This window comes from Podarcis gaigeae (assembly GCF_964106915.1).
Source record: "Podarcis gaigeae genome assembly, chromosome: Z".
Lineage (NCBI taxonomy): Eukaryota > Metazoa > Chordata > Lepidosauria > Squamata > Lacertidae > Podarcis > Podarcis gaigeae.
This window is the reverse complement of record NC_139691.1, coordinates 14,794,059-14,819,391: the sequence shown is the minus strand read 5'-3', so window position 1 is coordinate 14,819,391 and position 25,333 is coordinate 14,794,059. Positions and strand designations below refer to the sequence as shown.

General features: G+C 48.4%; 1 protein-coding gene and 1 long non-coding RNA gene across 4 annotated transcripts in view; one reads left to right on the top strand and one right to left on the bottom strand.

Annotated features, from left to right (window-relative positions):
- The first annotated feature begins 16,746 nt into the window (after positions 1 to 16,746).
- LOC310836347 overlaps positions 16,747 to 25,333 on the top strand; it is a 34,677-nt gene continuing 26,090 nt past the window's right edge. The window contains exon 1 of the long non-coding RNA XR_014560023.1: positions 16,747 to 16,791. This is a non-coding gene — a long non-coding RNA (uncharacterized lncRNA). The remainder of the gene's footprint in view (positions 16,792 to 25,333) is intronic.
- CCDC180 (coiled-coil domain containing 180) overlaps positions 19,039 to 25,333 on the bottom strand; it is a 58,773-nt gene continuing 52,478 nt past the window's right edge. For all 3 annotated transcript variants that reach the window (XR_014559987.1, XM_083721309.1, XM_083721310.1), the window contains exon 38: positions 19,039 to 19,578. Coding sequence is in view for 2 of the 3 variants with exons in the window: in XM_083721309.1 (XP_083577435.1) it covers positions 19,447 to 19,578 (132 nt within the window). In the remaining variant the exon portion in view is untranslated. The remainder of the gene's footprint in view (positions 19,579 to 25,333) is intronic.

Genomic DNA, 25,333 nt, shown 5'->3' with positions numbered 1-25,333 from the left:
CTGCTTGTGGTTAACGCTTAGCTGGAATGAAATATTCAACGCAGCAATAGAGAAATTAAAATAATAATTTATTTGTCAGACAAATAAATGAGAGGCTCAGTGGTATATGGTTACCAAGCTCTGGCCTGGCCTCTTGCCATCCTGGCCAGCACTTATATTCCCTTAATCCAGCCCCCTTTGCTCCTCCTGTGGCTGCCTCTGTCCAATCAGCCTGGTTGAAATTCCTATTGGCTGTTTGGTAGAACCAATCACAAAAGATACACCCACAAAAGATACACCCACTTCCTTGCCCTTATAAGGGAGACAAAGAGCTATATATGTGACAAATAAGTAATAATATATCTTACATGGAATCTTAATTACCAGCTCACCTCTTGCCCTCCTTGCCCTATTGCCTTCTAAAACAAATGTTTAATCTTACATTTTTATGTTCAACAGATGTCAAGGATCTTGAGTTCACATCAACATTGAAAGATTTCCTTCATTTAAGGTTTCTAAACAAATGCCTGACAACTATATATCAAGAGTGCTTGGATGGCGTCTTCTGTCTAGCAGGGGGGCTAGACTGGTGGCTGACTTAATTTCAGGATAAATACAACTCTTACAACCATATGAAATAAGAATCTAGCATTCCTTAAATCCTTTGCATAATTACATTTAAGCCAATATATTTAAGCTAATATATTTCATTCACTTATCATAAGTAGCCTTTTAAAAGAATAAAGCCTTTGTAAAGTAAAAAGGAACTCAGTAAAAAACAGCTTTAAAAGATTTCCCAAAAATGCTCTCTTTTCTTCTAGCCAAGCCAGTTGCTTTTTTTCACTGCTCTTGGCCTTTCAACCTTAGAAAGAAGATCTGGCTCATTTTACTGGGAGGCACATTGGTATTATTTTACTATTTACCCTTGCCTTTAATTGTGTTTTCTCAGTCTGCAAGGGCAGCATATGTAATTCTCCCTTTTTATGACTTTGAGAATTGTTTTTCTACTATAAATCAATGGGGCCCCCTTGTCTTAGGAGAAAAACCTCTTGCCAAGGTTCTTTCTGCCTGGCATGAAACATTTGAAAATCCTTTTTTTAAGCTCATTTTTAAATACAAGCCTTGATTGCAATATATAAGCTTTGATAAAAATGCAGGCTTATGATTAGGTGCCTCATTCCCCCCTTTCAAGCTCAAGGACCTTCATCCCAAATGTCCTTGATAGCTTGACCTTCATCATATTCCTGAGGTAAAGCTCTGTATAGGGCCATGATATGAGGTAGAGTTTCATTTGAAACCATCTTGCTAATTGTACTTCTAAAACATGAAATGATACATGGCATCATACACAAAACCATTACCACTACTGTCAAGAAAAACAAGCAAGACAATAGTATCCCTTTGAGTCCTGTGACATTAGGTAACCAATTGGTGAGCCATCCCATATCCCATCCTTCCCATGTTTGTACTGGGACATGTGCTATATTCTCCATCTTTGTGGCCAACACACGGATTGCCTCACCATTATCTGAAATGTTAAAGCAACAGGCATTCCCTGTCAAGTTCAAGACTCCACATAGGCCTCCCTGCCTGGCAAGTACATAATCCATTCCCATTTTCAGCTGCAAAATGGCGGCTCTACTTTCATCCAACTGTTGTGCAATAAGTCTCAAACTCTGGGCCGTTGCATTGGTTACAAGTTCCACTACTGCTTGCAATCGAATTATTCTGTTTAGATTATAAATAGGATCCCGTGCCCCTTGTATGAGCTCACCAGGATTCCAGGAGGCAGGATCATAATAGGCTATAATGCGCTCTGGCGGCCAATCATCAGTACCGCTCCAACTTTGGGTACTTCCTCCTGCTATATGAGAAATATCAGCATTCCTTCGTGTTCGCCTGGCCGAACTAGTGGGCATAATCCACATTGGTGGTAATACCCAACCCAAGAAACAAGTCCCACTCCATTTGGAAGGGAGCTTTTTGTATGCCCATTCTCCACATATCCACCACAACCATCGGGTCTGAGGTTTTTGGTACGTGGAGTACAGAAGGCGAAATACCAAAAGAGGTAGAGAGTTCACAGTGCAGTATGTTAGATTGCCTTTTTCTGTCACAGTTATGTTCCACACCACTTTCCATGCGTGAATAAAAGGAGGTGCACAGGGCAAGGTATTCCGAGTTCGATAGGTAGTACCGTGTGCCCAGGTATGACTATTCTTAATATAATCCCAAGTATAGTGACAATGAGAAGAGCCTATCATGGGAGAATCAGCTGCATCTGATGATTTATGTACACAGAATTCCCCTTGTACAGGTATAACTCGTAATGGTTTAGTTGAGTTCCATCCGGGGAAATTCTGTATTTCTGTTTGGTGTGGCATTTCGCTTACCATACCAATGGCATCTAATGGTATCGGTAATAAGGGCATACCTCCCTCTGAATCATCTGGCCCAAGAGAGCAAACAAGGCAATTGGTCCTATTTGCAACATTGGCTACCATTTCAGCTAAACCTACCCACATATTGTGGTCATGGCTGAATCCATATTTAGCCAATTTGGTCAGATTCAAGGACCCTTCCCCTTCCCAAGGGATCAGGATTAATAATAAAATCATGTTGATGTCTAGTATATGCATTCCTTCCACAAAAGATTACCTTATTGTGATAGCAAATAATTATTAGCCCCAATATAATTCCCCCAGTGACAGAAATGGGGAACCACCAAGACCAAAACATATATCCCGAGGATCCCCAATGAGTAATATCTCTGATAATTGTTCCACAAGGGGGCAGTCAATCAATTGTATTAGAGAATCTTTCCGTTCACAGTCGCTGGTTCAGACGCTCCTCAAGCTTCAGGCGTGCGCAGGTCAGCCAGCTTCCAGGTTGTGGCTGCAGCAGGCCGGTCGTCAAATGTTGCCCGTGACCTAGCCCGTTCCCGGTAGGGCTAGATACAGGGGTTTTTGGAGAGAGTTAGTTTTAAAGGATTAGAGGGGTCACCTTTGCACGTCCAACTGCCTTCGGACTTCTTCAAACGAGAGTGATGAATCCAGGGGGTCACCTCAGCTACCTTCACCGCTGTTGGAGTAGAGAGCAAGACGGTGTAAGGTCCACGCCACTTAGGTGCAAGTGGATCACGTTTCCACTCTTTCACCCATACGCTATCGCCAGCCTGGAACTGATGAATCGGCTCGGCAATGCTGCACGGCGTGCGTTCGAGGGCCCACCTGTTAAGAGAAACAAAAACACGGGAGAGAGATTGCACTTGTCCCTGTGTCACATGATCTCCTATTTGTTTAAGGTCAGCTGGAATATCCTGAACAAAGGAGGGCGGTCTCCCATACAGGAGCTCAAAAGGTGACAACTTAAGTCTTTTTGTGGGTGCACACCGAACACGAAACAGTGTTATGGGTAACACATCTACCCATCCCAATCCCGTTTCCTGGGTTAATTTTGCCAATTGGGTTTTCAGAGTCCGATTCATTCTTTCAGTTTTCCCTGAACTCTGAGGCCTATATGCTGCATGCAGTCTCCATTTTACTTGTAGGACTCGACATACATCTTGTACTACTTGATCAATGAACGCTGGCCCATTATCACTTCCAATGCATCTAGGTAATCCAAACCTTGGGATCAATTCAGTGAGGAGTCTCTTAGTTACCTCTCGTGCCTTTTCAGTTCGGGTGGGAAAAGCTTCAACCCATCCGGTAAGAGTATCTACAAACACAAGGAGATACTTGAATCCCTTAGAAGGGACCAGCTCTGTGAAGTCCACAATTAGACTTTCCATGGGGACATATCCCACATGCTGAATTCCAGGAGGTTGTACTGGTCCCTGCCTGGGATTGTTTTTAGCACAAAGAACACATTTCTGTGAAATGCAAGTTGCTAATTGTGATAGATTAATAATATACAACTTCCGACTGAGACTCTCTCTGGTTGCAGTACCGCCAAGGTGAGTAGATTCATGATAATTTCTTACAATTGTGCCTGCTAGATGATGAGGTACATAAATCCTATTGTCCGGCAGGATCATCCAACCGTCCTTCACAACCGCTCCTTCCTGTTCAGCCCACTTCCTCTCTTCTGGGGTATAGTGAGGTTTAACATTTTCTGGAACTACCTCTGGTATGAGGGCTGCTATAAATCCTCCCACAGGCTTTTGGGCTGCCTCTCGGGCTGCTTTGTCAGCAGCATGATTTCCTCTGGTTATTGGATCCCTTCCTCGTCCATGACCTTTGCAGTGCATTACAGCAATCTGTTCTGGAGCCCACACTGCTTCTAACAGGATTTCTACTTCAGGTCCATATTTCAAGGCCTTCCCGTGGGCTCCTATTAGACCTCTTTCTTTCCATAGAGCTCCATGTGCATGCAGGGTTAAGAAGGCATATTTAGAATCAGTATAGATGTTTGCCTTACATCCAGCTGCCAATTGCAGAGCTCTAGTTAAGCCTATAAGTTCAGCCTTTTGTGCTGATGTGCCAGCAGGCAAAGCTTCAGCTTCCACAACTTCCTCATTGGTGACCACAGCATATCCTGCTCGTCTGGCACCTTCATGCAGGTAACTGCTACCATCCGTATAATATACAACATCTGGATTTTTCAATGGTTCATCTTTCAGATCAGGTCTACTGGAATAAACTTCATCCATTATTTGGAGACAATCATGTGTGTCAGGACTGCCGCTAGGTCCCAGCTCACAGAGGACCAACGCCCAGTGGATATTATATACAAAAGTCTTTATTGAAGTTTAGTTTCCATTTCCAAGCTCTGGGCGCGCAGGCCCACGTCTTAACGCTAGACCGGCTAAGTCCCCTCTGACTCACTGCTCCACCCACACCAGTTTAAGATTCTAGCCCGGCTCCACCTCTTGCGCTGCTCTTTCCTGCGTTGGGTCCTTCTGCCCTCTGGGGTTCCCTCCTTCCTGGACTCCTCTGACGCGGAGCCTCCTGAGTCTTGCCCCTCCCTCCGGCGGGCTTTAGGACCTGGCTCCCTTCCCGGGCTCCCCGCTGTGCCGCGCTCCTGTACATTTGAACTTGGCGCGCGCACCCAGCCGGTGACTTTCCTTCTGACCGTTTCCCCGCTTCCTGATGTGGGTGTTGCCAAACCTGACTCCTCTCCTCCCTCTGGTGGTGAGGACACTGGTCCCGACTCCTGGGACTCCCCCTCCCCACTGCGCTCTGGTGGAGACGCTGGCCCTGATCTCCAGCTGCTATTCAGGGACTCCCCGCTGGCCCCTCCCTCTTGAGGTTTCTCCCTTGGAATCTCCCTTGCTCTGGCCACCGGCGCTCCCTTCTGTGAGTCCTCCGATTCGCTAGAGAGGCTTGTGGAATAACTCTGGCCACTGTCACTGCCTGCGCCCCCCTCGTACTCCTCCTCCTCACTCTCCATTTGCTCCCCCTCCTGTGTCTCTCCTTCTGAACCCCTGACATCCATCCCCCCCTCGAAGCCCCCCCTTCCCCCCTCCCCCTCTTCCGGTGCGGGTTCCGGGTGCTCCATTGTTGTAGGGGTGAGTCCAGGATACAGCTCGTCCCCTGAGGCTTGCAACCATCGAGATAAGTCCGGGAAGTCCCCCATGGGCTCGTCGACGACGACCTCCTCCGCTTCCATCTCCTGCGCGGTGTGCTCGAAATCTGCGCTCGACCCCAAATCACCCAAGAGCCCTCCTCCCCCTGTTGCTTGATGGGGGTCCACCTCCCAGGGCCCCTTCGGCATGTCTCTGCACCAGCCCACTTCGGGTTGGTCCTCCCACCAATAAGATCCCCCCGTGCCAAAACCTGAAAGTGATCCCTCCGGAGAGCTGCCTCCCGGAGCCGAGTCCTCAGCTGACGAGAAACCCCGGAAAGTGCTGGCCGAGAGTGTGGGTGTGAACAAACAATCCTCGAAAAAGCCCGCCGGCATAGGCTTGTGCGGGAAAAGTGTGTGGAATTCTTCCTTGAGCAACTGCTCTTCCACTGCGTAATCCGGCACCCACCTGTTGGCGCTGGCCGGGGTGTCCTCTGTGGCGAGAAGATATTCAATCCCGTCCTCCCCCCACCTTGAGTCTAAAATCTCAGTGGCTTCATTAAGTGGCTCCCCTTTCGGCGACCCCCCTTTTTTGGGCGCTTCTCTGAGCGGGTCTGGCGCCTTCCCCGGTGCTTGAAACCTGTGGGGCTCTCTGTAGGGCGTGAGCACTGATCTATGAAAGACCGGGTGCATTCTGGAACCCTCCGGGAGTGTCAACCGGAAGGCCACTGGGTTGATCTGCGCCTCTACTTGGTAAGGCCCTAGCTGCTTGTGCCCTAGTTTCTTCTTGGCTAACGATCTGGCTGGAACTGCTTGTGCTGCCAACCAGACCCAGTCTCCCACCTGGATGTCCTCCCCAACCCTCCTGTGTCGATCTGCCTGCACTTTGTAAGCCTGTTTTGCCAACTCTAACTGCCTCCTGAGCTGCTCGTGGATCTCCTGCAACTCCGCTGCCACTTCCTCTGCTCCCTGTGGCTCCCCCTCCCGCACTGTGTCCAGACCCGGGAAGGTTCTGGGATGCCTCCCGTAGTTGGAGAAAAATGGGGTCACCCCCGTGGACCCGTGCTTCGTGTTGTTGTAGGCAAACTCGGCCAACGGTAGATAGTCCACCCAGGTCGATGGCTGCTGGTTCGCGTAGCATCTCAGGTACTGCTGCATGATGGCGTTGACCCTTTCCGCCTGCCCGTTAGTTTGTGGGTGTCTCGCCGACGCCAGGCTGACCTTGACGTTCAGGAATCCCATCAGCTTTTGCCAGAAGTTGGAGATGAACTGGCGCCCCCGGTCGGACAAAATAGACCGTGGTAGGCCGTGCACCTTGAACACGTGGTCTATGAACATCTTAGCGGTCTGCTCGGCCGTGGCCACCTTCGCGCACGGAATGAAGTGGGCCATCTTGGTGAACAGGTCCACTACCACGAGCACTGCCGTCTTGCCCCTTGAGCTGGGTAGATCTGTGACAAAGTCCAGGGCCACCCTCTCCCACGGTACGAACGGTGTCTGTAGCGGTTCCAACAGGCCCGCCGGCGGCTGGTGCACAGGCTTAGCCCTTTGGCAGGTGTCGCACCTATTGACATAGTCCGCGACATCCCCCCGCATCTTAGGCCACCAAAAGTCTCTGGCTACTAAGTCCACCGTCTTCTCCTTGCCGAAGTGCCCCGCGCTGGGCGCGTCGTGCAGCTGTTGCAGGACCTTCGCGCGGAGGCTGTCTCCTGGTACGTAGAGGACTCCCTTGCGTAGGAGCAGGCCGTCGCGCACTTGGAATTCGTCGCCCCTCGCCTTGCCACTGCACACCTCCTCCATCTTGGCTCGGGCGAACGAGTCCGTTTGCAGCGCGCGGCGCACCGCGTCCAGGTCCACCGTGGCTGACGCGCATGCCCACGCCTGTGGTGTGAAAATGTGCTTGGCCGCCGCCGGTGCCTCTGCCTCCAGATACTGCGGTTTTCTGGACAGCGCGTCCGCCAAGACGTTGCTGTTTCCTGGGATGTACTCAATTCTGAAGTCGAAATCTGCAAAGAACTCCGCCCAGCGGATGTGTCGCTGGTTCAGGAACCTCGCCGTGCGCCAGTACTCCAAGTTCTTATGGTCTGTGCGGACCTGCACCGTGTGCTTGGCTCCGACGAGGAAGTGCCGCCACGCCTTGAAGGCTGCATGTATGGCCAGCAACTCCCTGTCCCAAATGGTGTAATTCTGCTCCGCTTTGCTGAGTTTTCTGGAGTAGAAAGCGCACGGCTTCCAGTCCCCCTGGTGGTCTTGCTGCAACAGAACGGCTCCCACGGCCCTGTCTGAGGCGTCCGTCTCCACTCTCATGGGCCTGCTGGGATTTACGTGCAGTAGGTTCTCTTCGGAAGCGAAGAGCTGCTTGAGCTTCTGAAAGGACTGCTCTGCCTGCTCCGTCCAGATGAACCTCTTCTTCTTGGAACTGAGGGTGTCGGTGATGGCCGCTGTCTGCATGGCGAAACCCTTGATGAACTTGCGATAAAAGTTGGCAAAACCGACAAACCTCTGTACTTCCTTCCTATTGCGTGGGCTCTTCCAATCCAGTACTGCACGTACCTTGGCACCGTCCATAGCCAGTCCCTTGTCGGACAGTTTGTAGCCCAAGAAATCCACCTCCGTCTTGTCGAACTGGCACTTCTCCAGCTTGGCGTACAGCCTGTGCTCCCGCAGCCTCTGCAGAACTTCCCTAACATCTCTCTCGTGAGCCTCCGGCGATTCCGAGAAGATTAGGATGTCATCCAGGAAGCAGACGCACTTCTTGTAGAGGAGATCCGCCAAGACATGATGCATGAAGGCTTGAAAGCAGTGGGAACCATTTTTTAATCCAAAAGGCATAACTCTGTATTCATAAGTGCCCAGCGGCGTAAACATGGTTGTTTTCCACTCGTCGCCTTCCCGTACGCGAATGAGATTGTATGCTCCGCGCAGATCCAACTTGGTAAAGATGCGACCCTTCCTCACCGTCGCCAGCAGGTCATCGATCTTGGGCATAGGGAAGGCTGAGGGCTTGGTCTTGAGGTTCAAGAAGCGGAAATCAACGACCAGCCTCTTTTGGGGCGTGTCCCGCTTCTTTACAAAGAACACTGGACTGCCTCCTGCCGCCTTGGACTCCCGGATGAATCCCCGCTTCAGGTTGTGATCTATGAACTCCCTGAGCTCTTGCAATTCATCCTCAGACATGGAGTACAGTTTCCCCGTCGGGAGCGTCGCCCCGGGCAGGAGGTCGATCTTGCAGTCGTAGGGTCTGTGGGGTGGCAGCTTATCCGCCTCTTTCTCGCAGAAGACCTCCAAAAACTCCTTGTATTTGTTAGGCACCGCTTGCAACATGCCCAAGTTCAGCTGTGGTCCATCCTCGTGCCCCTCATCTTCCAAGTCCGCCAGGATGCAGTGTTCTGCGCAGTAAGAGGAGCCGAAGGTCAGTTGCCGCTGGTACCAAGCTAATGCCGGGCTGTGCCTATCCAGCCAACTCATTCCCAACACTATGGGCGTGTCTGACAGGCGGGTGACGTTGAAGCTGATGACCTCACGGTGGTTTCCAATGCGCATCACCATTGGCGGCGTCTGCTGTAGCACTTGCCCTCCCAGTAGCTCCCTGCAGTCCACTGTGACGACTTTCAGAGGTACCGCCGCTGGCAGAAGGGCTATGCCATGTTGCTGGAGGAACTGCATGTCTATAAAATCTGCATTGCTCCCCGAGTCGATGGTGATGGGAATTTCCACAAGTAGCCCATTGGGGAGCTGAAGGGATGCGGTGAGCTGCACTACTGGTTTGGGTGGGAGGGGGTCGGTGGGCTGTAAGATCCCTGGGGATTGCTTCACTGCCTTGTCTGGCTGGTCCCCAGAGACGCCATCTCCAGCCAGACAGTGGAGTTTTCCTGCTGCGACTCCCTCTGCTGACTTGCGTCTGTTACTGTCGCTGCGGCTGCAGTATGCTTGTGAAACCGCTGGGGACACTCTTTTGCCATATGCTGAGCACTGTCGCAGATGTAGCACTTCCTGGTTCCTCTAGGAGGCTTCATCTTGACTGCTCCCGGAGTTAGGGCTCCGACTGTGGAGTGAGCCTTAGCACCACCTATCTCCATCGGCTCCTCTCCCCCTCCCAGCGGAGGCATGGATCGAGCGCGCGCCGCCTCCTTGGGGAAGGGAGGCAGTCCTCTCGCTGGCGTGCGTCCCAAATGCCCTTCCTCCCTGCCCCAAGGGCGTCCTTCCAACCGAACCCCAATGGAGAGTGCCCGTTCCACCACTTCCTTGGTGGTTTGGGGTCTTCCCCCCCTTGCGATCTCGTCTTTCACAGCTCCGCTCAACCCCTCCCAGAACAGGTCTCTGACGGCAGGCGATTCTTTCTCCCAGGCTAGTACATTCACCAATCTGAAAAAACGTGAATGATATTGCCTCACAGTGGCTTTACCTTGTCTTAGTCCGTGAATCTCCCTCCTAGCGATATCCACATCAATCTCAGATAAAAAACACGCATCCATCACTTTAATGAAGGCAGTCGCATTTTGGAGGGCTGGATCCTTGTCTCTCCATAGATTGCGCAGCCACGATTTTGCCTCCCCCCGTAAATGCGAAATAATAAATCCCACTCTCTCTTCCTCATTTTTAAAGTCTTTGTCCAGCAGCTGCAATGCATAAATCACATCTGCTCTGAAGTTAGGATACTCCTGCAGGTCCCCATTGAAGTGAGAAACCAGGCTCCCTCCTCTGTTTCCCAGCCCAATCCCTTCTGGTCTGGTGGCGGGTAGCCTCTGTGTACTTAGCACTTCTAACCTGGTTCGCAGATCCTGGCAGGCAGCAGCTGCTTCCTGTTCTTTCTTTCTGGAAGCCGCAATTTCTGCAGTCAACTGCGTCACTGCGTTTTGCAAACTCGCTATCCTCTCTTCGGTAGTCATTTCCCTGTTTTTCGTGAGCTCGCGAAGCACCAATCTTCACCCCTCGCTGCTTTCCCGCACTCCACGAGGTTGCAAAATTGGTGAAAATGGAGAGGGGACTTACTGTCAGGACTGCCGCTAGGTCCCAGCTCACAGAGGACCAACGCCCAGTGGATATTATATACAAAAGTCTTTATTGAAGTTTAGTTTCCATTTCCAAGCTCTGGGCGCGCAGGCCCACGTCTTAACGCTAGACCGGCTAAGTCCCCTCTGACTCACTGCTCCACCCACACCAGTTTAAGATTCTAGCCCGGCTCCACCTCTTGCGCTGCTCTTTCCTGCGTTGGGTCCTTCTGCCCTCTGGGGTTCCCTCCTTCCTGGACTCCTCTGACGCGGAGCCTCCTGAGTCTTGCCCCTCCCTCCGGCGGGCTTTAGGACCTGGCTCCCTTCCCGGGCTCCCCGCTGTGCCGCGCTCCTGTACATTTGAACTTGGCGCGCGCGCCCAGCCGGTGACTTTCCTTCTGACCGTTTCCCCGCTTCCTGATGTGGGTGTTGCCAAACCTGACTCCTCTCCTCCCTCTGGTGGTGAGGACACTGGTCCCGACTCCTGGGACTCCCCCTCCCCACTGCGCTCTGGTGGAGACGCTGGCCCTGATCTCCAGCTGCTATTCAGGGACTCCCCGCTGGCCCCTCCCTCTTGAGGTTTCTCCCTTGGAATCTCCCTTGCTCTGGCCACCGGCGCTCCCTTCTGTGAGTCCTCCGATTCGCTAGAGAGGCTTGTGGAATAACTCTGGCCACTGTCACTGCCTGCGCCCCCCTCGTACTCCTCCTCCTCACTCTCCATTTGCTCCCCCTCCTGTGTCTCTCCTTCTGAACCCCTGACAATGTGATTCTTCATCATCTACCTCTGGCAGAGGCAGCAGAGTCGCTGGATTGAGCATATTCACTACTCGTAGATGAATCCTGGGATTTTCACACTATAGGCCTTGGTATCTAGCCATCCTTGGGTTCGTTAACCAATAACTACCCTTATATTCCATGAGTGTCAGAACAGCATGAGGTACATTCACATACATCGTCTGGCCGAAGGTAAATTTATCAGCTTCTTTGACAAGGCTTGCAGTGGCCGCTACTGCCCTTAGGCATGGAGGCCATCCTTTTGCTACTGAGTCCAATTGTTTAGACAAATAAGCTACTGGGCGGTTCCAACTTCCTAATCTCTGGGTCAGGACTGCCGCTGCAATCCCATTCTGTTCATGTACATACAGCTGAAAGGGTTTTTCCGAATTAGGCAATCCAAGGGCTGGGGCCTCCATAAGTCGTTGTTTGATAACTAAAAAGGCTTGTTTCTGCTCAGGTCCCCATACGAATGGGTCCTTTTCTGCACCTCGAGTGCTTTCATGTAAGGGCTTGGCCAGACTGCTGAAATCAGGTATCCATAGTCTACAAAACCCTGCTGTTCCCAGGAATCCTCTAAGTTGTTTCCTTGTGGTAGGTTCCTTGATAAGGCAAATAGCTTCTTTCCTCTCTGGTCTCAATGCTCGTTGTTGGTGTGAGATGTCAAAGCCCAAATATTTGACCTTTTCTAAACATAACTGTGCCTTTTTCTGGGAAACTCGGTAGCCAGCTTCCCAGAGCAAGTGGAGCAGTTCCTCTGTCCCTTCTTTACAGGTATCAAAATCCTTTGCCGCTAATATAAGGTCATCTACATATTGCAGAACCACCTTTTCTCCCGGTATTGAGGGGTAACTTGTTAGATCCCTCGCCAAGGCAGTGCCAAATAAAGTTGGGGAATTTTTAAAGCCCTGGGGCAATCTTGTCCAGGTTAGCTGGCCTTTTGTTCCTGTTAAAGGGTCTTCCCACTGGAAGGCAAATATAGGTTGGCTCTGTGGTGCCAGCCGGCAACAGAAGAATGCATCTTTCAAGTCCAATACAGTAAAAAATGTTGCTTCTGGTGGGATCAAACTCAACAAGGTATATGGGTTTGGTACATTTGGGTGCAAGGTCTCGATAGCCTGGTTTACGAGCCTCAAGTCCTGTACTGGCCTGTATTCATCTGTCCCAGGTTTTCGAACAGGCAAAAGGGGTGTGTTCCATTCTGATTGGCAAGGCTTAAGCAGACCATATTTTAATAGGCGGTCCAAATGTTTCTGGATGCCCTCTGCTGCTCGCCGGGGTAAGGGATATTGCTTTACAGATACAGGGGTAGCCATAGGTTTTAGGGTTACTACAATTGGAGCTATATTCTTAGCCATTCCTGGTGAGCTATTTTCGGCCCATACTCCTGGTGGCACCTGTAGAGTTCGGAGGAGCTTGTTTAATTCTGTATCCAATGTGGGTTGGACTTGCAGGGCTGACATTAGGCGCCATGATTGTTCCTTGGGTACTGAGAGGGTAATTATTCCTGCTGCTTTTGATGGCAGTTTCATTTCTGGACCTCGAGGAGTGAAGGTGATTTGGGCCTGCAATTTGGACAGCATATCTCTGCCTAAGAGAGGTATTGGACACTCAGGTATATACAAAAACTGATGGGTTAAACGATGTCCCCCAATCTGGCATTCCAAAGGTTGGAGGAAAGACCTCTTAGCTGACTGTCCAGTGGCACTTTTAATGACTACACTTTTGGATGCCTTTTTCTGCAATAGTTCTGGGAGTACTGAGTATTCAGCCCCAGTATCAATCATAAAGTCTATTAAATGGCTCCCTAATTGAATCGTGACCGTGGGCTCCTGGAAGCCTAACTTTATGGAGTCCGGTCGTTCCTAGTCTTGAGTAAAATCCTCTTCTGCCAGTCCAATGAAATTGTCTCTACTCCGTCCCTGTCCTGGTCTCTGATATCTTCCATTTCGGATCATTCCCCGTCCCCGTCCCTGGTTTCTTGGGCCGGAGCCTGGGCCTGGGCCTGGGCCTGGGCCTGGGCGTACTTCTTCCAACCTCAGGGGTTCAGGACACTCCCGCTTCCAATGACCCTCCTTCTTGCAATTTGCACATTGATTCCTTCCCAGTGGTGGATTCCTTCCTCGCCCTCTCCCTCCATTTAAGGGGCGGTGGTCTTGCTTCACTGCTGTGGCTAGCATTACCATCTTTTCCTTCTGCCACTTCTTCTTCTCTTGCTTCTCAGCCTCATCCCTATTCCGATAAACTCGGCGTGCAATGGCCATAATTTGGCTCATCAGCATCCCTTCCCATCCTTCTGATTTCTGAATTTTCTTACGAATATCAGAAGCGCACTGGGCCACAAATGTAGCAGTAATCATTCTGCTGTTTTCAGGGGCTTCAGGGTCAAAAGGAGTCCATATACGATAGGCTTCTTGCAGCCTCTCTAAAAAGTCTCCTGGACTCTCATTTGGTTTCTGTTCTACTTCTGAGACTTTAGACATATTAGTGGGCTTCTGGCATGCCCTGCGGATACCTTGCACAAGTGTCTGGCGGTAGGTGGTAAGTCTGGCCAGGTGAATTCCATTGTTTGGATCCCAATTAGGATCTTCCAAGGGAAAGTTGTCTTGGAGATGACGGTCAATATTAAAAATATTTCCCACTCTGGCCTGCTCACGCAAATATATCTGTGCCTTTTCAATTATGTCTCTCCTTTCCTCAGTGGTGAAAAGAGTATTTAGGAGCTGGCGACAATCTGTCCAAGTAGGGCTATGAGTATTTACTATTGAAGTCACCAAGTCCATCATAGCCTGAGGTTTTTCTGCAAAAGATGGGGTGTGTGTTTTCCAATTCATCAAATCTGTAGTTGTGAATGGAATATATTGCAGGGTCGAAGTTCGAGGTGGCCGTGGTCCGGGTTGCCCGTTAACCAGCGCAGGCTCCTCAAGTGCATCAAATACTCTTCTAAGAGGGGCTACTACGTGATCTTTCTCTTCACTTTGCTCTAGGGGCCTCAAATCATAGGGGATGGTATCTGTCCCAAGGCGTTCTTTTAGCAGCTTTATACGCCTGGCTGTATTGCTTGCTGACCGATTAAGGTCTCCCTGTAACTTCTGTAATAATTCTCTAGGACTTGGATGTACAGGGGTTTGGGGTGGGCAATCAGTTGTTCCACTAAAGGAGACTGTAGATGCAGGTCTATTAGGAGTCACAGGTGGAATAACCACTTCTGCTTGGGCTTTATTATAGGACTCCAATGCCTCCTGAAGATATTTATCATAATCTATCAAGGAATCAAGCTCTGTGACTCCACTCCCATTATTCATTCCACTTTCTTGCCTTGGGGTTACAACTGGCGGAGTGTTTGAATTAAGCTCCCTTCGATGTGGAGCATAGGGTGGAGGTGGAAGCACCTCTTCCTCTGGTCCCTCAAAAATGGGTTTGAGTTTATTTGGCAAGATTCCTTTCCTAGCTTCAGCTTTTATAGCCAATAATTTGCATCGTTTGACTTTGCATTCCCTTATCCATGGAGGATTTTTATTTAATGTGCTCAGCCAGGAATCTATATATGGAAATTGTTCTGGGCACCCTCCAGTTTCTTTGGCGATATTAGACCAAAGTTTGCTTACTAAATTTATATCAAAAGTTCCCTGAGATGGCCATTCAGTATTTTGTTTTGGCCATTCTAGTTCACATAACGTTCTCAAGCGCTCTGGCGTCATTTTGACTCCATATGCCCCTGAGAAGGCTTTCTTAAAATTATTTAACATACACTCAAGAGGTGTATTTTCCCCCTTTGAACCCCCAACTCCCATTGTATGGCCCTGTGAAGTATCCACTCAGTCACTCGCACACACACTTCGTGAGTTTCCTTGCCCAGATGGAGTCGCCTCACTGGGAACCGAAGTACTACCCACTCCACACTCAGGTCAGCTACAGATTGCTCTGTACTTTCTCACACATACAATGCGCTGGATACTTCACCACACTCTACCTCCCAATTTTCCCTTTTCCTCCACCAGACCAACATCTGATGTACCCAACCACCTAGCGTACTCAGTTTCCCCTTACTGAGACGCAGAAGTTTGATCAAGACTTCTCTTCCTCCTAATTAATTGGAGGGCCAAAAATCCCTTTGTGCACTTACCCTTGGTTGGTTCCCTGTTTCCCCCCGGTCCGTCGCCGCCAGTGAGCAGGGTATCAGACAGACGAGTCTTCTGCGTTCCCCCTGGAAAAATTTACCAGTGCGCGCTGGGTAAGCAGTGGTCCTCTCTCTTGTACCCTGCCCAGTAGGGCGAAGGGGCTGCGTTCCAGCAGACCACTTATCCGAGTCACAGTGGCACCATAAAATGTAGCACCCTGCTTGTGGTTAACGCTTAGCTGGAATGAAATATTCAACGCAGCAATAGAGAAATTAAAATAATAATTTATTTGTCAGACAAATAAATGAGAGGCTCAGTGGTATATGGTTACCAAGCTCTGGCCTGGCCTCTTGCCATCCTGGCCAGCACTTATATTCCCTTAATCCAGCCCCCTTTGCTCCTCCTGTGGCTGCCTCTGTCCAATCAGCCTGGTTGAAATTCCTATTGGCTGTTTGGTAGAACCAATCACAAAAGATACACCCACAAAAGATACACCCACTTCCTTGCCCTTATAAGGGAGACAAAGAGCTATATATGTGACAAATAAGTAATAATATATCTTACATGGAATCTTAATTACCAGCTCACCTCTTGCCCTCCTTGCCCTATTGCCTTCTAAAACAAATGTTTAATCTTACATTTTTATGTTCAACAGATGTCAAGGATCTTGAGTTCACATCAACATTGAAAGATTTCCTTCATTTAAGGTTTCTAAACAAATGCCTGACAACTATATATCAAGAGTGCTTGGATGGCGTCTTCTGTCTAGCAGGGGGGCTAGACTGGTGGCTGACTTAATTTCAGGATAAATACAACTCTTACAACCATATGAAATAAGAATCTAGCATTCCTTAAATCCTTTGCATAATTACATTTAAGCCAATATATTTAAGCTAATATATTTCATTCACTTATCATAAGTAGCCTTTTAAAAGAATAAAGCCTTTGTAAAGTAAAAAGGAACTCAGTAAAAAACAGCTTTAAAAGATTTCCCAAAAATGCTCTCTTTTCTTCTAGCCAAGCCAGTTGCTTTTTTTCACTGCTCTTGGCCTTTCAACCTTAGAAAGAAGATCTGGCTCATTTTACTGGGAGGCACATTGGTATTATTTTACTATTTACCCTTGCCTTTAATTGTGTTTTCTCAGTCTGCAAGGGCAGCATATGTAATTCTCCCTTTTTATGACTTTGAGAATTGTTTTTCTACTATAAATCAATGGGGCCCCCTTGTCTTAGGAGAAAAACCTCTTGCCAAGGTTCTTTCTGCCTGGCATGAAACATTTGAAAATCCTTTTTTTAAGCTCATTTTTAAATACAAGCCTTGATTGCAATATATAAGCTTTGATAAAAATGCAGGCTTATGATTAGGTGCCTCAGCAGCTCCCTGGAGCAAGGCAGTCAAGATGACCTCAGCATTTAAGGTGTGTTTACAGCTGAAAATTCAGGCTTCTTTCTTCTGATCCCTGTGTTCAGATTTATGGCCAGAGGTGCCTCTCTGGTTCCTTGCCGGAAGCCGATATGGTACAGACGACATCCTTTTGTTGTGTGGTGAACCAGCAGGAAAATTTCGAAATACAGTATCTCACATGGCTTGAGTTTCCCTCCCTCCCATTCCTTAGCCTCCCCCTTCATGCATTAGTCATTTCCCATAAATGATGTCTGCCGACCTACCCTGCGAAACATTCTACTTTTTTCATGCTGCAGCTAGGCTGTTATAAGTTCTGCTTTTTCCTGGCATGCCTTGTGAGAGACTAATGGACTAATTATTGACCAGGAATATATTTTGCCCACACTTAGAGCTTTCTGTGAAAACAGCCACTTCCCTTGTGCTGTGACTTTTGCCTAGATTTCTGCTTTTGCTTTTGTTTCATTTTTCTCTATTGTATGTATATATTGTTGCATCTATATTTTCAGCCCAGCCCAAAAGGTTCAGTTCCGTAAAAAAAAAAGACAATTGGCTGCCCACTTACCGCCAAGCCAGGTTTAAGGTTCCTGTGTTAATTTACAAAGCACTGAACCACTTAGGTCCATGGTACCTCAGAGACCACCTGAACCCTTAAATCCTAGCTCAGTCACTGAGATCACCTGCAGGAACATAGGTAGTTCCATGAATTAACTGGTGAGGCTCATTTGACAAGAAAACCAGCCTTAGATGTCAATGGCCCAGTCAAGAGATTTAGCAGGCACCTTCTGTGCCACCTTTTAAACGCCTGCTGATAACTCTGTTTCGCCAGGCCTACGCAGACAACTAAGAAAATATCCTCCCACAATACAGTGGTACCTCTGGTTACATACTTAATTAGTTCCAGAGGTCCGTTCTTAACCTGAAACTATTCTTAACCTGAAGCACCTCTTTAGTTAATGGGGCCTCCTGCTGCCGCCGCCGTTGCAGCCGTGCGATTTCTGTTCTCATCCTGAAGCAAAGTTCTTAACCCGAGGTATTATTTCTGGGTTAGCGGAGTCTGTAACCTGAAGCGTATGTAACCCGAGGTACCACTATAGTTCACTGGCTTTTATTGTGTGGTTTTATGTTTTTATTGTTGTAAACTGTATTGATACATTTTAATGACATAACAGTACATGCATATTTATATAATTAATTAATTGATTGATTGATTAATTATATAAAATCCCCAGAGGGGAGGAGGGAGCAGCAAACCCCTTGAGTTGTTGATTTGCTGCAGGGACAATTTATAAGTTGGTGAGGGTTTCTTTGTGAAAGGCTGTTCTTATCAAGGGAGATGGGAATGAGATATGGAGTTGGACTTGCCAGGCAGGTTCAGCAGGAATTTCTTTTAGTCTTAATGAAACTATTTTTTATTCAACATTTCCTTATGCAATACCTTACTCTGGAGAAACAGGGTCATAGCTATTCCAGAGCATGAGCTGTGAATGAGGAGGGAATTGGTTCTAGCTCTCATTTAAAGGGCAACATATCTAATCTGCACTTTCTGAAACAACGTATAAACCAATACTGTACACAAAATTCTGCATACTAGGGAAAATTCCACAAAAGAACGTGTATATTAGGAAAAGAATTGCACTAGAATGCTTATGAACTTTCATGGGTTTAAAGTCATAATTTCAAACTGACGTAGAAATATGGAGAACTGAATTTAAGATTAGAAAAATGAGAAACTGAGAGAAACTGATTGATTGGCCCATCCCTATGAAGGCTTTTTCTCTTCACTCTGTGTACTTTCATGGAGCAGGAAAGAGGTGATGAAACTGGAGAAACCCTCGACAGAAACACACAAATCCTCTTCCACTTAATTCACATTTCCCAAAACAACTCACGAAATGAAACCTGACTCTCCTTCCAAATTCACTCTTTTCCAAATGCTGCAATGCAGTTCTCCAACCAAATAACATGTATTAAAATGTGTATTTCAGGGGAAAGTGTGCATAAGGACTTCATATTGTTGGGCAAAAAGATACCTGCATTGCAGGGGGGTTGGACTAGATGATCCTCGTGGTCCCAGCTCTGCAATTCTATGATACTGGTGAAAATGACACAGAAAAATATATTCTAGTAATTATTCAGGCCCATTAATTTCGATGGGTCTACTATGAGTAAAACTTACTTGGACAGAATCCTGAGTATATTCGACAAAGCTGTGTTAACAAATGTATATATACGGAGAAACATGGACTAAAATGCTGACAAGTTTTCAGGAGGACTTTTTATTTTATCATTCTTTTCTTGATGCAGAGAGAATTAGATTCTAAGCTTGCAAAAATGTGAAAATGACAGATTCATCCATCCCTAGTAGACCCAGACATGCAGTCTGAGCTGATGTAAAGCAGCCTCTTTGTTCCTCTGGGAACCCTTCTGAGGTGTTGTCAAGAGTTTCAACTGATTGGCATTTGATTCAAATTCCCATTTGCAAATCCTCACCAGTTAACCCAGGGTGTTAGAAAACAAGGACGCCTTGATTGCTAAATAATATATTTACTCAAGTGTGGGGGGTGGGTGGGTATATTGCTTACAGAGAGAGAAATGAGAACACGTGAAGGTGTCTATTGCTTGCACAGAGAGAAATGAGAACGCGTGAAGGCAGAAGAGTGTGGCAGATTCATGCGTAGAGCTGCTTGATCTTCTGCACTGACTTCTTCCACCAGTCTGTCCAATGCTGGGCCTTCATTAGAAGGGCTGTTTTCTCCTTTTTAATCCTGGCAAATTCCACCTCCAACAGTTCCTTGAATGCCTATGTGAGCAACACAACCCCAGAAAATGCAAAATAAGGACCAAAGAAATCCATATTTGCCTTTGGAAGCCTTGAAAGTCGCCATTGGAGAGGGAGTGGGGGAAACTGCATGGGAGGGGTGTTTCTAGGACAAAGGTGAAACAATTGGGTTCCCTTGCCATTTTTACTATTGGATGCTGGGTGTTGTTTATGCAGTCTTGTTATATGTATAGTACTGAAATGTGTTTTTGGTATGTTGTCATGTTTGCTATTGTGGTGTTTTGTTATGCTATTCTGTAAGCTGTTTTAAGCATGCTTGAAGAGTGGCATGATGTCAAGGTCAGTAAGGCAAGACACTGGTGAGTATGCACTGGGGGAAGTGGGGCTGGAGTCTGACTCGGGAGAAGGGGGCAGTAGTCTGTGGTGACCTGTACTAGCCAGGATGCAAGAATTAATAATAATAATAATAATATTTTTTTTATTTATACCCCGCCCTCCCCAGCCAAGGCCGGGCTCAGAGCAGCTTACAAGCAATAATAAAAACAAGATGAATGATTACAACTTAAAAACAAAAATAAAATACAACATTAAAATAATGGAACATTAAGATATTAAAATGTAGCCTCATCGCAGGAGGAGAAGGAAAAGAAATGGGAAAAAAAGAGAGGGAGGGAATCAAATTGGCTCCAAGCCAAAGGCCAGGCGGAACAACTCTGTCTTACAGGCCCTGCGGAAAGAAATCAGATCCTGCAGGGCCCTGGTCTCATGAGGCAGAGTGTTCCACCAGGCCGGAGCCAGAGTTGAAAAGGCCCTAGCCCTGGTTGAAGCCAATCTAACTTCCTTAGGGCCTGGGACCACTAGGGTGTTGTTATTTATGGACCTTGAGGCTCTCCGTGGGGCATACCAGGAGAGGCGGTCCCGTAGGTACAAGGGTCCTAGGCCGTGAAGGGCTTTAAAGGTCAAAAGCAGCACCTTAAATCTGACCCTGTACTCCACCGGGAGCCAGTGCAGCTTGAAAAGCACTGGGTGAATATGCTCCCATGGCAGAGACCCCGTAAGGAGCCTCGCTGCAGCATTCTGTACCCGCTGGAGTTTCTGGGACAGGTTCAAGGGCAGCCCCGCATAGAGCGAATTACAGTAGTCAAGCCTGGAGATGACCGTCGCATGGATCACTGTGGCCAGGTCGGGGCGGGAAAGGTAAGGGACCAACTGCTTGATGCGGCGAAGGTGGAAAAATGTCGCCTTGGCTGTTGCTGTAACTTGCGCCTCCATGGAAAGGGAGGCGTCAAGGATTACACCCAAACTCTTAACGGAAGGCAATGGCACTAATTGGGCCCCCGCAAGAGAAGGGAGTTGGTCCCTCATCCCCATGCCATCCCGACCTAGCCATAGGACCTCTGTCTTCGAAGGATTTAGTTTCAATCGGCTCCCACGAAACCATCCAGCCACAGCTTCCAAGCATCTGGTCAGTGTGTTCGGGGCTGAGTCAGTGTGGCCATCCATCAGCAGATAGAGCTGAGTGTCATCAGCATATTGGTGACAGCCCAGCCCAAAGCTCAAGATAATCTGGGCAAGGGGGCGCATAAAGATGTTAAAAAGCATCGGGGAGAGAATTGCGCGCTGCGGCACTCCACACACCAAGGAGTGGCACGACAACATTTCCCTCCCTAGTGCCACCCTCTGTCCCCGACCAAAGATAAAAGAGCACAACCAGTTACGGGCTATGCCCTGTATCCCCACATCTGCAAGGCGGTGGTCCAGAAGATCATGATCGACCATGTCAAAGGCTGCTGACAAATCTAAAAGGATCAGCAGTCCTGACCCGCCTCGATCCAGTTGTCTACGGAGATCATCTGTTAGGGCAACCAGAGCCGTCTCCGTCCCAAAACCAGGATGGAAACCAGACTGAAATGGATCTAATGCCGATGTTTCCTCCAGAAACCTACCAAGCTGTTCAGCAACCGCTCTCTCAATTACCTTACCCAGGTATGGAAGATTTGAAACTGGGCGGTAATTGGATAGGTCTAAGGGATCTAATGAAGTTTTTTTTAAGAGTGGACACACCACTGCTTCCTTCAGTTCCCCTGGAAATGTCCCCGTGTCAAGGGACATATTGATAATTTCAACCGGGGGAGGGCCGCGCAACATCTGGACACTCCCTAACCAGCCAAGACGGGCATGGATCAAGGAGGCAGGTGGTGGGCCTACCAACTTGGAGGAATCTATCCACATCAGTAGGGAGTATCCGATCGAAATGGTCCAACACTGGACCTGAAGTCAGTCGAGGGGCCTCCAGTTCAGTCACTGTATCTAAATTGGCAGGGAGGTCACGGCGGAGCAACAGGACTTTCTCCGCAAAAAAACTCGCGAATGCCTCACAGCTGTGGATCGAATTTGTGCTTAAATTTGGTTGTCCTCCTAAGGACGTTATTGACCTAATTTTTTAAAAAGTTGTGCCGGGCGAGAGCTAGCGGATGCAATGGAAGCTGCAAAGTAAGATTTCTTAGCAGCTTTCATAGCCATCTCATAGGCTTTCATAAGCGTCCTATAATATGTTCTTGAGGCTCCGTCACGAGTCCGTCGCCATACTCGCTCTAGCCGTCTGAGATCCCGCTTCATTTTCTGGAGCTCCTCAGTAAACCAAGGGGCCCAGTTTCGATCTCATCAATGGCTGCCAAGAGCCGGTTATTCCAGTCCTCAACAAGGTCATCTAATGAGTCGCCAGGAGGAGCAGGGTTCCGCAAGGCTTGTCGGAATCTATCAGGATCCATCAGTTTTCGCGGACGAGCCCAAATAGATTCGCCACCCGAGCCGGGGAGGAGCGGGAAGTCTATCTTGGCTTTCAGAGCGTAGTGATCTGACCATGGCACTTCCACAGCAGGGAGCATGATCACATCTATGCCAGCCCCAAAGATCAGATCCAGCGTGTGGCCTGCTTGATGAGTGGGGCCCAAAACAACCTGGGAGAGCCCTAGTGTTGCCATGGAAGTCACTAGGTCCAGAGCCTGTGAGGAGGGAGTGGCATCGGCATGGACGTTGAAGTCTCCCAAAACCAGTAGGTTTGGGAACTCCAAGGCCCAGCCCGCCACCACCTCCAGCAGGTCTGACAGGGTGGCTGCAGGTGTGCTGGGTGGTCGGTACACCAGCCAGACAGCCAAGCTCTCCTTGGTGCCCCACACGAGACCAACACATTCAATGCCGGAGATCGCCGGTGATGGCAGAGCTCTGAAAGAGCAATCCTCCCGGAATAACAACGCTACTCCTCCCCCCCGACCCACAGTCCGCGATTGATGGAGGACAGAGAAACCTGGGGGTGTTATCTCATGTAGGGAGACTACTTCGCCTTCCCGTACCCAGGTCTCCGTCACACAAGCCAGGTCAATCCCCTGCGAGACAAAAAAGTCACGCATGGTGGCGGTTTTGTTGCCTATGGACCTGGCATTGCACAGCACCATTAGAGGCAGGGGAAGCTTCAGAGCTGGAGGAAGAGGCAGCCCAGGTGAAAGTGAAAGGTTGGGTGCTTCCCCTCCCTCCCCTGCACCACTGCCTCCCAGAACCAGGAGAGAATTGAAGCAGGAAGAGCAAAAGCAGCTTTCACACAGGTGTGGTCTCCAGCTACATGTGCACAGCCCATCAAGGGAAGGGACATAAGCTGGTGGAGGGGGGGGTGTTCTCCAGATGCTGCAACTGCTCCATTGAGCACAAGACCTGGGAATAGCTGCCCAGATGCTAGAATGGTGTGCGTAGGTCTCCAGAGCTGTAGAAGCAACTGTTATTGTTATCTATGACAATAAATAAAGAATTAACTCTTTGTCATGTGCATTCCTTTGGCTGGGAAATGTCCTTGCCACATGCAAATGGAAGGAAGGAAGGAAGGAAGGAAGGAAGGAAGGAAGGAAGGAAGGAAGGAATCTATCTTTCTGTACTCACACCTAGGATGACTGAAGGATGGAGTTTAAAAAAACACAATAACTCCCCCTAATTTCCATTAATGATTATGCACTCAGATTCCAGAGATGGAGCCTACATAAATCCTACTCAAGAGTTGTTGGCATCTATCTTTCTCAAGAGACAACAGAGTGCACCTCCAGGGCTGAAGTCAAACCACTGAAGAATTTACAGCACCTGCTGTGGCCACAGAGACCAGTAACTCATAACTGCTGCCTCCTGCATTGTTTTTGCTGTGTTAGCAGCACCAAAATGACCTATCCTGAGCACAAGCCTAGGCAGTATGTATGGAGGTCCTGAGCTGCCCGGATGACAAGACCCCCCTCTTGGCCTGGCTGATGTGGTCCAAAGGACAGCAGAGGAATATATTTGATACCAGCTTGGGTGCAGGAGTTTCCAGAAGGAGGTGTACAAGGCGCCATCTGACCGTCTTAGGGATTTCACTCTGGATTTGTGTAAGGTTTTCTTCTCCTAAACATGTTCCGCAAGGCAATGGGTTCACATTCTTCCTTGGGATTTATTCCCAAAGCCTTTTTCACGAATGGGTACATGCAACTACCGATTTGCGCGGGGGTTACATTCCTGACCCCTGCCTGGTCTGTCTCATTCTGCCACTGCCCCATTCTTCCACCTTTTCTGACCACTTCCAGGTTGCTGTGCTGTGAGTGCGCAGTCATGCATCAATTAGACTCACATAAATTGGTTGCTGTCTGTATAGTCGCAAGGCAGCAGATGTTTAGGATCAGACTTTCCCTTCTCCAAGATGAGCAACCTTCCCAGGTTGACAAGCCTCATCTGCCCCTCACTTTTCTCTACAGTACATGCAGAAACCGCCTTCTTGACCATTGGACCCATTACTGGTCTTGTCCACTCAATCCACCAGCCTGCCTTCACATGCAGGAGAAGTTCCTAACTCCTAACTCAGGGTCTGAGATCCATTGGCTACTCACACTTAGTTTAGCTAGCCAATCGAAGCTGTTTACTGGTGTGTAGCTGCTATCTTGCGGCTTTACTCTTTTGTGCAGCCATTAACTGAAATAAATGGATCTTGGTTATGCTCATTAACTTCAGTGCACCAATTCTGATTAGGACTGAGTGGGGGACAACCCTAGGCATTATGTTTCTGGATTAATGCAGTGTATACACACATACACCTGAAGGCAGCCCTGTTTAGGGAAGTTTTTAATGTTTGAAGTTTTATCCTGTTTAATATTCTGTTGGGAACCGCCCAGAGTGGCTGAGGAAACCCAGCCAGATGGGCGGGGTATAAATAATAAATAATTATCGGCGGCGGCAGGAGGCCGCATTAGCTAAAGTGGTGCTTCAGGTTAAGAACAGTTTCAGGTTAAGAATGGACCTCTAGAACGAATTAAGTACTTAACCCGAGGTACCACTGTATTATATTATACTCTGTGGATAGTCTCCAAAACTGGGAGAACTGGTCTTGGATGGAACACAAGGATAGAGTGGTGAAGTTATTCTTTAATTACACCAGAGAGAGACTTGGAAGGGGCAGGCAGTGCAAGCTTTTGAACACCGGAGTTATGTGCTGGCTAAAGGCTGTCCCAATCAACAGTCTCTAGTTGCAGCATTTTGCTGGAGCCTCTTAACCAGGCTGAAGGGTAGCACATTTACTTAACTGATGTTCCTTGAATATTTTTAAATTCCTTTTACATTTTGTATTCATGCTTTTATACTTGTAAGTCACTTTGAGACATTTTTTGCAGTAAGTAACAAACAAAAGTAATTAATAATTCCAACTTCGACCTTTCATGAAATGCTTTTGCGTGGAATCCTACCCCACGTTAGCAACTCTTTTTCCTATCAG